This window comes from Poecile atricapillus, chromosome 1 (genome assembly GCF_030490865.1).
Source record: "Poecile atricapillus isolate bPoeAtr1 chromosome 1, bPoeAtr1.hap1, whole genome shotgun sequence".
NCBI classification, from domain to species: Eukaryota; Metazoa; Chordata; class Aves; order Passeriformes; family Paridae; genus Poecile; species Poecile atricapillus.
Window position 1 is genome coordinate 110,249,746 of NC_081249.1, and position 12,303 is coordinate 110,262,048.

Below are 12,303 nucleotides of genomic sequence, written 5' to 3' on the forward strand. Positions count from 1 at the left end.
ATTCATTTGCAGCATTATTCCTTTCATTTAAGAACAACAGGGGATAAAAAAAATCAGCAATGTTTCAGTGCTTAAATTCAATCAGATACTATAAAACTTAATTATAGGTCTGTTTCATTATCTTCTCATTTAATTGTATGTCAGCTTCAGGCAGAAGCAACAAATTCTTTGTGCTGTGCCAACACCCAGTGACCCCAGAACCTGAGGAATTGGTACCCAAGGGTTGGTAGAAGCTCCTCTTCAGAGCTGAGGTCATGATACATGAAATAATGAGTGGTAGTCAGAAATGGAGGCTGAGACCACCCAGCTGGTGATCTCCTGCTTTAGCAAGTGTCCCACCTCCTCTTTCCCAACATCACACACAAGCTCTGTCTGAATACCTCTCCTTTACGATATATAGGTCAAGTTCTTAGAAAATAGAGCTTTAGGCCTTCAGTTGTAATTATTTAGGTTGTTCACAGAGGTGCCTCATCTGCATTTGGGGAAGGAAAGAATGATTTGGCTTCCCTTCCACCCTTAAATACAGGTGAAAGTGCACGACACCCTCCTTAAAAAAAAAAAAGTCCTGTCTGCAGGATAACTTTTCTGATGTATTAATAAGTTAGCTTGTGCTGTTTACCAAGATCTAATAGTTACAGGCAAATCAAAGCCTTTTTCTGCTCTATCCTAGGCACACACCTCACCTGCAAAGTCAAAACTCAGAATGTGAGTACCTCAAAACTGAGGATGCCTTCACCTAATCACTACAAAATAAACATATTCTAGGAAAGACACAAACATGCATGCTCTTCTATGTTGATTCTTTATATGTTTGCCCTCTTTTTGTCCTGTTTTCTCTAGCCTGCTCCTTTCTTATATTCCCATATTTCTGTCTCATCATCACTGCTCATCACCTTCGTGAAGATATTAATAAATATGGATTCTTGTATGCTTTTAACATGCAGAGGTTTGGGGATTTTTATTATTGTGGAGAAAGTCACTGTCTTTTCAGTGTTATTTCATTGACCAAACACAAGCCAGTTTCCAAAGGTACATTAAAAGATATCTCTCCTTATTCCAAATTTTGAGCATGGAGAAAAATAGATACAATTGAAAAGATGTTTTTTTGGTTTGGTGGGGCTTTTTAAAGATGAACAAAGCAATTTTCCCTTGCTCTTCTCTTATAAAAGTGGAACTGGTGAAAGTGTACATAAATATTCATCTGAGACTCCTTCTAAGCATAAAAAATATGATCCTGAGGTGTCAAAGCCAGGCAACTCCAGAATAGCAAACATAACAAAGGCTAGGGCAGTCTCAGCAACAGGTTATACCTCAATACATTTTTTGAATGAACAGACATTCAAAAGTCTTCACAAAAAGAAAAAAGACATTCAAATGCCTTTAAAGAAACAGCTAAAAGCCAAGGAATCACCTACCCTGTATCCAGTGCCCACACATCCCAACAGGGAAGGTTGGGAGAGAAGTAGAAAACAATTCTTTCATGAACTGGAGGGAGAGAGGGGAAAAAAGGAAAAACCAAACTAAAAAAAAAAAATAAAAATAAAATTAGAAAAATATATTAAAAATAAAAGAAACAGAGGGAACCTTCTGTGCTCCCTGTCCTTATACCCATACAGAAAAGAGGAGAAGTAGCCACCCCCTCCTTGCAGAACTGTCCAATGAGCCCATATCCACAATCCAAGCCAATCCACCTGAAAATTAATTCTGTGCTGGTTAGGATGGAAAGAGAGGCATGGAAAATGGGATGGAGCAGGACCAGAGAGCGCAGACTTCATGGCCACTTCATAAAACCACTCTGCTGTGTCAAGTCCCCATCAAGCACCTGCCCTGAAGGTCCTCACGGTGACATTTGGGTTTTGTCTTTTCTCTTTTACATGTTCTCTGTATTCTTTGCACATATATTTATAGCTCTGTCACCTAGTGTATTAGTAGCTAGTTTTCCCAGTAATTTTCCATGGCCTTTCCTAGGCAGAAAGACAAAAATTCCAGAGCTCCAAGCCCTGGGAGGTAGAAGGTTCCAGGGCTGCCTTGGTTCTTCCTGGGAGCCAAGGCTGAGAACAACTCTTTGAGATACATTCTCATGGACAAAGGACAACCAGTGCTGAAGGGGGGCTCCAGAGAATGGGCTTGACCTGGGGGGGGGAATTGCATCATCACTTGTCCTCCTAATTGGTGCTTTTTATCAGTCATACTAATTTCCTAAAACCTACAAAAATGTACTCACTCCTGGGGGCGTGAGGTTTTGTGGACATCTTTCCACAACTGCTCCTGAAGGCCTTCATTAAAAATCCCATTTCATATTACGTCCTTACTAAAATTATCCCAAGTTTCATTTCCAGGCTGGGAAAAAGGCAACACTCAAGCTTGACATTTGGAAAGTCTCCCCTTCCCTGCGGCTGCCGCGGGGATGTCTCAGACCTCGCCTGTGCCCAGCTCCCCTTCCCAAATGATCAAATGGCTGCTCAAGCAGCAGATGGCACACACTCCACAGGGTTTTACACCAGTGACTGCCAGGAGACAGCTGGTAATCCTTGTGCTGTGCCAAAATCCATGTTATGCAGAAGACAATGAGATTAGTTCCTGAGGCAGGCTGGCAGTGGCCAGCGCAGAGCTGTCACACACCCCACACCTTTTGGAGCAGAGAACATCTCCTCACCCCTCTGGCACTATTTACCTCTGAATTTCAACATGGATATAAAGCTTTCCTTTATCCATCCTGCACGTGGTGCAGGAAATCTTCAGGACAGCAGAGGTGCTGTAGGAGCTGCTGGAGCAGGGACAGGTGTGAAGACAGGGGCTGCAGCATCACTATAAATGTGATAACTTGCAAATCATCAGAGTTTGGGTCTGGGACAGTAATAACATGGGCTCTTAGGTGGTCACACCTAATTCCAGGAGGAAATCCAGAGCACCTCCCTCTGCCTGCCACCTTAGTCATGCTCTGGAGGGTGTTATGTTGGAAAATTGAAAAATGAACAAGAAAGGCATCCTCCTCAGACAAAATAAACCTTGTGTATCATAAGATTTCTTTGCACGCTGACTTCAACTCTGGGCACAAAAAAACCTGCTCGTTTCATCCTGACCAGCTTTTGAAATGAGTTTCTGGATGAGCTCTCCAAAGCTGCCTTGGGCAAATTGAAAACCTGGAGTTTTAATGGCATTGCCCAATTCAGGTCTTTCAGGTCCCTTTGAAAAAACAATTGTTAAAGAGGCTAAAAGAACCTCCAATAAACTAGAACTGAGCCTTGGCACTTTATGAAATTTAAGGGTTGCTCTTTGAATTTGCATAATCTGCAAATAAACCGGCAGCAAACCCAGACAAATTGTATTTGAGAAAAACAAGTTTAGTCATACTCAAAACAAATTCGGAGACAGAAAAAAAAAATAAAATAAAAAGGAAAGGAAAGGAAACCGTTTAACCAGAGGAAATACTCCTGTAGTTCTGCAGTTCATTTATGCTTCCATGGAAGGTGGAAAACAAGTTATAGCTGCTCTTGCCAGCAGGGAGCAGCTCCAGCAAAGCATTATCCCGGTTTCCCAGCAGGATGAGGCTGCTGCAGCTGCATTTGGTGTGTGCACATCTGCTGGCACACCAAGAGCTCTCTCCCAGTGGCAAGGATTATTCCAGGTTGGGCTACACAAAATGCAAGCAGCTGAGCCCCGAGCTCTGCAGGGGAGAAGGAGCAATGAGAGCTCAGCCCATCAGAGCCAGCAGCTCACAAGGATTTACAAGAATTGATTTGTTCAAACAAATGAACCGTCCAACAACAAGCAGAAACAAACAAACAGCTAACTGAAAACCACCCCAAATCCTACAATACCAAAAAAAAAACCACCAAAAAACACCATTGTAAGAAAGATACAAAGCCAGAGGAGCAGAGCTTGGTTTCAGTCCTCTGGTTAGTCTGGGGTCGGTACCTGAGGGTGGAGGAAAGTACAAAAAACCAGCCTAGTTGTTAAAATCAGAGTAAAGAATAGGGGGGCAGGGGGAACCAAACCAGCTTGTGGCCAAAGGGATTAATTTTCCATTTATTTCCAAGGCTGATTTGTTTCACTTAACTTCAGAGATCTACAGTGAAGATGCCAGCAGCTGGGCCTGGCACCTCAGACTCTCTTTATAATCAATAATGAGAAATGAGTACTTGAGGGCCCAATTGTCTGATCCATTTTTAGACTACATTCTTTTTCCCCCCAGATGAGTTGAGCTGGAACAAAAAAGTGCTTCTTTTCTCTATTGAGAGCAAAACAAATCCAGAACAACCAGGTCAGACATAACAGGCCTATATACATATTTTCTCACTGAAAGTTCCCTCCTCGGAGCTCTGAAAAGCCATTACCATTTCTTTGAACAATTAACATCACTGGTTGAGAGGCAACCCAGCCACATGCTCATCAAATGCCTCTCCATCTCACTAGAATTAAAAAAGCATCTTCAGAAAGGTACTCCAAAGAATAAAACTTTTTTCCAACACTCTCAAGCCATTTTCATCACCACCCACCCACAATACTTTTACACCTCTCACACACTGGTTTAAAATATGAATGATTCCTAGCAAACCAGAAAAGCTTCATGCTTTAATTGCAATAAAAATCCATTTTAATTATGTGACCACCTGTTGAGAGAATAAGTTAACTGATGAGAACTGTATAAGCCAAGAACAATAAATCAAGCTGACTGATTGAGTAAAGCTGAGAGAATTCGCCTCTAAGGATTTATTTAATCCTTTGATAGAAGCATCTCATGTACATATCAATAGTAAAAACTGTGAGAGAACAACAGGAAGAACTTAATTTTCTCAAGGGTTAAACTCTCAGGCTTAGATTATGTTCTGAATATAAAGGGTTCAATACTCCAAAATCTTAAAAATTGCTGGTTTCAAAGCTGTATTTATTTGATGTCTTGCAGAACTAAGTCATAATTGCTCTTAGATGAGCATACTGGTCACTGAGAAGTTTCTTCATTCATGATGTTTAGTTTAATACATTAATTTCTATCTCAGCATAAGATGATAAACCTGTGGGAATAGTTTAATCCATCTCAGTTAATCACACCAAAATTACAACCCTTTGTCTATTCATGTTTCAAGGCAGTATTTATTTTAATCACGGTAGCACCTAGCACACACAGCCCCTCCTGTGCTGACATTGTGAACACTCATATTTTGAAGAGAGTGCTTAAAGAATCAAATGCTTTAGAGGCAGCCAAGTCATGGAAGAGTCAGTGAACCATTCAAAAGGCTTCTCATACTGAAAAGTCAAGGGCAAGGAGACAGTGATACCCCACTTGGTGTATAGTTTTGACTTTCTAAGAGCAGTAGGACACATGTTACAAATGTGAACAAACACTGCTCAGCACTGATTTATTGTTCTGTAGACAAACAGAAAAAGTATTTTAAACACTGAATAAATGTTAACAATGCCTGAAAGGAGGGCATTATATCCCTACAGTGATCACTGTCACAGAATCACTAAGGTTGGAAAAGGCCTCAGAGGTCATTGAGCTCAGCCTCTGGCAGATCACCACCACATCAACCAGCCCACAGCACTAGGTGACATTTCCTCTTGTTTCTTCAGCCCTTTTAGGGCTGGCAAATTTGTCACCTCCCTGGGCCATTCATTCCAGTATTTAACAACCCTTTTAATTAAGATATTCTTCCTGCTGTCCAGCCTGAGCTTCCCCTGGCACAGATTTGGGCTGTGTCCCTAGCCTGTCTGTCCTAAGTCACTGCAGTATTGCTTCCAAACTTAGAGACTGTGCAAGCAGAATAAAACACCCCAAGCCAGGTGTCCTGTAAGGGGGTGTGTGTTTTGAACTCCAACTCCAGCAGCTGCAGTGCCACACTGCTAAGTTCATGTGCTGAATCAATATCTTAATTTAAGGGTCAGTACTAATGTTCAGGACAGCTGGACACTGCTCTTGATTCCATTTCCACACTAAGCTCTTCACACCTCCATCTTCTACGATATCTTACCAGGCAGGACTGAAAACAGAGTTTTCATGTTTTTATGCACAGTAAAAATAAACCATGAGACAGCAAACCTGTGACCACCTCAGTTGCTTCTGTATTTACCTTCATTATTCTGTAATACTCTTCTCATGCATGGCATCCATATTCATACAATCTGTCTTCCCTCCACGGATGCTTCATCTGATATTCAGTCATTGATTTTGATATTTGTCCACCTGGAAAGACATCAAAATAGAGAAACCACTGTACTTCAAGCAGCTGTTTAGTGACCTCATCAGTTCAAGGTTCAGTAAGCCAGGATCGAGTCTAAATATATTCCAGTTGATTCCATCCTGGCTAGATAATGACACTTCCCAATTCTCTTCCAGAATATAAAACATGGGAACAGCAAGGATTGACTCTAAATTGTGTAACTGTACATGGCAACTTCCTAAGCTTCTGCTCCTTGGACTGTTCCTGCAGATAGATAACTATCTTTATGATTTCAAAGGGCATGACTAGCTGAACAAGCTGGGTTTTTTCCAAGGAAATCGAGTCAATTTTCTTGCTACTACCTCTCAGATGGATAGTGATTTCTAGTTATGGATCAGGAAAGCATGGCATGCTGCTAGGCACAGAAGAAAATAATAACCAGAGCTCAGATACTTAGGAAATCCACAGCTTCCCAGGGTTTAACAAGGAACACCATCTGTGCTATTTTTACCATTGTGATCCTCAGGTTTTCCCTGCTGAGGATTTCCTTAGATTTGAAAGTTCCTGAACCTTGGCTAATTTCCCCAACCCTTTCCCTAAGGGAGATCTCTTTTACTTTTGCTTTGTGATCTCTTCCCAACTACAGAGTTAGAAACCATCATCCTTTCTGAGCATTGAAAATAGATCTCTGGCAGAAATTACTCTCCTGGAAATTAAGTAATATAATTTGAAAAATAGTACCAGAAGGGTGCATATTGTAGTAGCAACAACTGATTATTGCAAACCCTAAAAACATTTTCTGAATCTCAGTGATTTGGGAAAATAACCAGCTCATGAAGAAAAGAATTAAAATTCCAGAGAGTTGCATCTGCATCTAGAATGCTTTAGAGAATCAGAAAATGAATGCTCCTAACAAATAACCAGGTCTGGGAACAAGGAATTTAGTTACGAAACAATGCTCACTAGTTATGGATAAAAAGCTGGATAAAACATAGGGAAATGGTCATGAGAACACACAGAGCAATGTGTGTTCCTTCCAACGAGCACCTCAGTTCTAGCTGTTCAGGGAACGAGCTGGATATTCTCTGCTAGCCAAGAAATCAGCCCTCGTGGCACACCAGCAGATATGGTCAGTCAAATCTCTCCCTCTATTTCCCTCCAGTTTCAGACATCAGGCCAAAATTTTACCCTGCTGCTCTGCATGGTTAAACAGGGAGAGGGCTCCAGCCCAGTGCACTGAAATGTTTTTGAGCCTATGGTTCATGGACTGCTGCTGGTTCATAAAACAACAGAAGGTGGACTGTGAAATGTTTGCTACATCAGCCCCTGTTCCAAATGCACATTCTCATACACAGAAGCAAAGAAAAAAGCAAAACTGGGAATAAATAAAGCTAAGAGAATGTTCCAGCTTCTGCTTAATATTTTCTTTGTTAAAAGCAAATGCTGTGGCAAAGCTGCAATCACAGGAGTTTTCCAGAAGGTAAGCTAGCCCATAGATTGAAAAACAGCTACAAAACCAAGAGAAAGGAGAGGACACTGTTCCCCTTAAAAGATGTCTTGTAGGCCCCTGGGCTTCAGGGCTGTCAAGTCTCTAAAAAACTGCTTTCTCTTCAGGAAAACAGTAAAGGAAAGAGTGTAGAAGTAACCTTCTCTTGAATTGTGTGTTAGCCTGCACTCACACACCCCTTCTTGTGATATGCAGAAGTAGAGCCTGTGCTGTTACCACTGAAACCCATAAATGTTATTCTCAATTAATTCAGAATCTGGACTTTATAAAATTAATTCTTGTACAAATCAAAAAATATGACTCAAGCACTGATTGAAACTGACAGATTGTTTTTCTCCCCCAGCTCAATCCCTGTAAGAACAAGTTGTTCCAACTAATTTCCTGACAGGCAGGTATCCAGATCACAAACAAAACTCAAAATTAACACTGGCATTCTCACCAAAAATATCTCAGTAGAGATCCAAAGAGCAGAGCAAGTTTGCAGACCATCCCAAATACAGTCCAATATGAATACAGAGTCCCAAAATAAGAAAACAGGATATTCAAGGGAAAAAGCAAAATATTTACTATATCTGCATGTGTGTTCCATACTCCTCTAAAAGCTTCTGGTTCCAAAACACCACTCACTGCCTTTAGTGGCAGCAGCTGGAGGAGAGCTGATGGTTTTTAGGACTTTCCTTATACTCTCTGGAAGGGATTTTAACTGTGTGTCTGGTCTTCAGTTGCTCAGTTTCTGAAAGGAAACCTTTATTCCTGACAAGCTCTAAGATCCCTGGATGAAGAGCTGTTTGAAAACTCTTCTTTTCTTCAGAAAAGATAAAAAAAGAAACTTATTTTAATTTTTTCAGTCATTTCTGGTGGGACACTTACCTATTCCAGTCTTATTTCCATCATTCTTATTTAATTACAGTTAATAAGTAAACAACGTAAGGCAAACAACGGGAAAACACCTGATGTAACCCACAGATGGGATCATTCAGTGCTACTGAAATGTGCAGGAACAGGAAAACTGACATGGGATGAACTCTTCGAGGGCTTTTATGAAAAGGCTGAAGTACTCCTCCTCCTCTCCCTAACACACAGAACCCAAAACACAAGTCAACAGGAGCATCTGTTCTTTACACTCCAGAATGCTGAAATCTGTCACGGGAAGAGCCCAGGGTACTTCAACTGTCAAGATGGCTCTTTTCTGTTATTTATAAAGTAGCACAAGTGAGGATTTTGAAAACAGAGGGTGAGATATATCCCAAACTCTATATTTAGATATATAAGAACATAAACTTCAGGTTATAGATTCAAAAACATCAGAAAGGTTGAATTGGTGGTTTCCAAAGACACATTTAGATATATAAGATATATGTTTAGATATATAAGACATAAATTTCAGGTTATAGATGCAAAAACATCAGAAAGGTTGAATTGGTGGTTTCCAAAGACGTTGTGCTCACGCAGGAAGTGTTTTCACGCAGGACAGCTGAAGCCTGGACTTTGAAAATATGCAAATCCTCTACATCTCTAGGAAGAAGATGAACATACAAGGCCAGCAGGTCCCCTTGAAGAAGAGGCCTCTCTGTGTGTCCCTCAGGAGCTCAGCTCCTTCCTTTTCCTTTTCCTTCCCTGGGACTCTGCTCATTGCCCAGCAAGCAGGCAGCACCCAGAGGAGGTGAATCCAACCCACACTCAGCATCTTGTTTCCGAGTTGCTGCAGCTTCACACCACTGGAATTCACCAGAAGTGGGTTTTTACACTGCCTTCCCCCATTTCAGCTGCAGAGGCACAGCAGTCTGGCTCTGAAAAGTCCATCAGTGACACTCCCATACTTGTTTGCCTCAACTTCTCTGTTCATTATTTTCATGAAAGCACCGTCCTAGCACTTCACATCCTTTCAAGGATGCTGTTATCTTCAGCAGGGAAAACTTCCCACTCTTCAAGTCTACAGGTCCAAAAATCTGTCTACATTTTCTGTTTGCTGCAGATGAAATGTTCTTTGCTGTACCTCAGAACATGGGCAGCAATGGGGAAACGAAGCAAAGCAGTAAACACATTTGCTACCTTCAATGTTATGCAAGGCAACGCTCCTAAATATTCAAGTTCAATCCTGAAATTATTTCCTTTTGAATGAAAGTCACTCAAATATATACATATATATATATGTGCACACGCACACATATAGACATGTCAAGAAAGTCATATAGAAAATGTTAGGTAAATAATTTCTCTAGCTTGGTTTGTTGTGTTTGCTGGTTTTTTGGGTTTTTTTCCCAGTAGTCACTGACATCTGATGTATTTTCTTTAATTACCAAACTCCATCAATTAAAAAGAATAAAGCCACATCTTTTTAAGCAGTGGTTGGACTGGTTTTTGCCTTTATCTTGTTATAACTGCATATATCACGATAGAAGCCACTGTAATATTGAGAATGTGTGCAGATTTTAAAGTGCCATGTTCTGGGAATGCTGAATGCTAAGGATGTAGCACTACACTAGCTGCCTCTTTTTTTGCCTACCATGTCCTACCAGGAAATTCCCTATCAACAGAGATAATCTTGCAGACAAGTTTGTAACAGCTGATGACAAAAAATCAGTCTGTAAAATGACTTGTAATTCTCTTTAAGTAAAGAAAAATATACTATACAGCCATAGAATAAACCCTGATTTAATACCAGCAGCTGAAATTATGACCAGCTTCAGCAACAGGCGTCTGCCTGCCGTCATCTTCTGTGTGGGATGCAATAAAAAAAGCAATAAATAAAATTACCTTCTCCATTTTAGTGTCTTAGAACTCCAGATTTCAAAAATGTACTTCTTCACTCTCTGAGAGCAGGAATCAAGGCATTGTATTTATTCCACTGCCATCTTCATGGGCAGATTCCCCTGGCTGGCTTCCCTCTCCCTTGGAGGCACCCTGGCCAACAGGGCCCTTTAGGCAGGGCGGTCCCAAGCCCTGGGCTCTGTCCTCACTCCCCCCCAGGTGCAAAAAGGAGACAGGAGAGCAGCCCAGGGCAGTTCTTCAGCTGAAAGAGCTGAAGTTCTTCAACTTCAGGCAGAGAGCACACACCAAAGCCAGGCTGGATGGGGCTCTGAGCAACCTGCTCTAAGGAAAGGTGCCCTTGAGCACAGCAGGTGGACTGAAAGCAGATGGTCTTTAATGTCCCTTCCAACCCAAAGCACTCTGTGATTTTATTATCTGCACCACCTTGGTCATGTTGGCATGATGGAGGAGTGGTGGAGGCAGTTTCAAAGATGGGATTCTCATTTCATTCTCTGGTTAAGCCATTCTCATTGAATTTTTGGGCACTCCAGGTGAATAATAGGAATTATTTCTGTGTTACAGTTTGCTTCTACAATTTTGGCTAGTGGTAGACACATCTTCGAATTTGGAGCATTTTTTTTTTTTTTTTCTAGAAATGTCCAGGGTTGAGCTGGACTGCCACACTTCAAGTACAGATGTGATTTCTCCAGTGGAAAATGGTGTTTCCCTGATGCCTAAGAGTGCCTGCCACATTTTTCTAGAGGAAAAATACCCACTGTCAATCATAGTCTTTGATTTACAAGTGCAGGCTCCTTCTCTCTAATGGATCTGAATTAACACATTAGAATTCTCCCCCACCTCCCCCCACCAAAATAAATGTAGCTGAAAATTCCAAACAAAAGAAAACATAAAAAACCATTCTTCTACTTGTACTTTATGACAATATCATACTTTGTGTTGAAGTCAACTCTACCAAATCACATATATAAAGAACTTAGCTCCAGATATAAATGGCATTGGTGATGAAAAAAAAGATATATATATTTAGTAAGGAAAAATCTCTGTATTGCTGATGCACCCTGTCTTGTGATGGCACCTTACTGGCAGCAAGGAAAAGTGTGTAGGTGTTCCCCTGACAAAAACCCAACCACAAACCCAAACACAACACCCACACCAAAATCATATCTGTTTGTCCTGCAGCACTGGATTCTATGAGATGACTCCATGCTTTGCCAAAGAATATTTATTCCCTTGTACTGCCTTTCAGAAAATTAACTGAATAACCCTCAGGTTTCAAGGGCTTCAATCAAGGTATGCCCAACCACTTTCCTTTCTGGTCCAAATCCTCTCTTTTGCAAACGTCATTGTCAAAGCCTCCGCCTCATTTTTGTGCAGTACACAGCACATCCAAAAAGTGCCATCAAGCCCTACTGAAACCTGGAATCCAAACCACATCAAATTTAGTGAACTGACTGCATCAGTCAATATATGGTGCCCAATACCTGCTTCCCAGGCTGCTAATGTTCATGTGCTTGGACAGAAACAGCTTTGTCCAGATTGTGGCCATTACCTTCTGCAGAGATCTCCTCCATTATTTCACTCACCTCCCAAACACATGGTGGTTTTCTATTTCCAGTGAGCTCTTTATGTCTAGATAAGCTGTGGCCATCTCCTGTTCATCACAGAGCATGCAGTAAAATAACAAATGCTCAGGATGAAGGCATGACAAAACAGAATATTTTCCTTTACCTTCCTAAATCTGGCTGTGGTCTCAGACCCTGCACTGAAGCAGGTTCACTGTCTACCTTGAAGTGACAGCAAATGTTCTCCATAAGCCACAAACCCCTTCCTAACCCTTACCAGACATTTCCTAGGAGGTAACAA

General features: G+C 41.2%; 1 protein-coding gene across 3 annotated transcripts in view; it reads right to left on the bottom strand.

Moving 5' to 3' along the window:
* POU1F1 (POU class 1 homeobox 1) overlaps window positions 1-12,303 on the bottom strand; it is a 143,527-nt gene that overhangs the window by 23,869 nt on the left and 107,355 nt on the right. For all 3 annotated transcript variants that reach the window (XM_058860257.1, XM_058860275.1, XM_058860266.1), the window contains exon 2: window positions 6,072-6,184. In XM_058860257.1, the coding sequence (XP_058716240.1) occupies window positions 6,072-6,108 (37 nt within the window). In that variant the 5' untranslated portion in view covers window positions 6,109-6,184. The remainder of the gene's footprint in view (window positions 1-6,071; window positions 6,185-12,303) is intronic.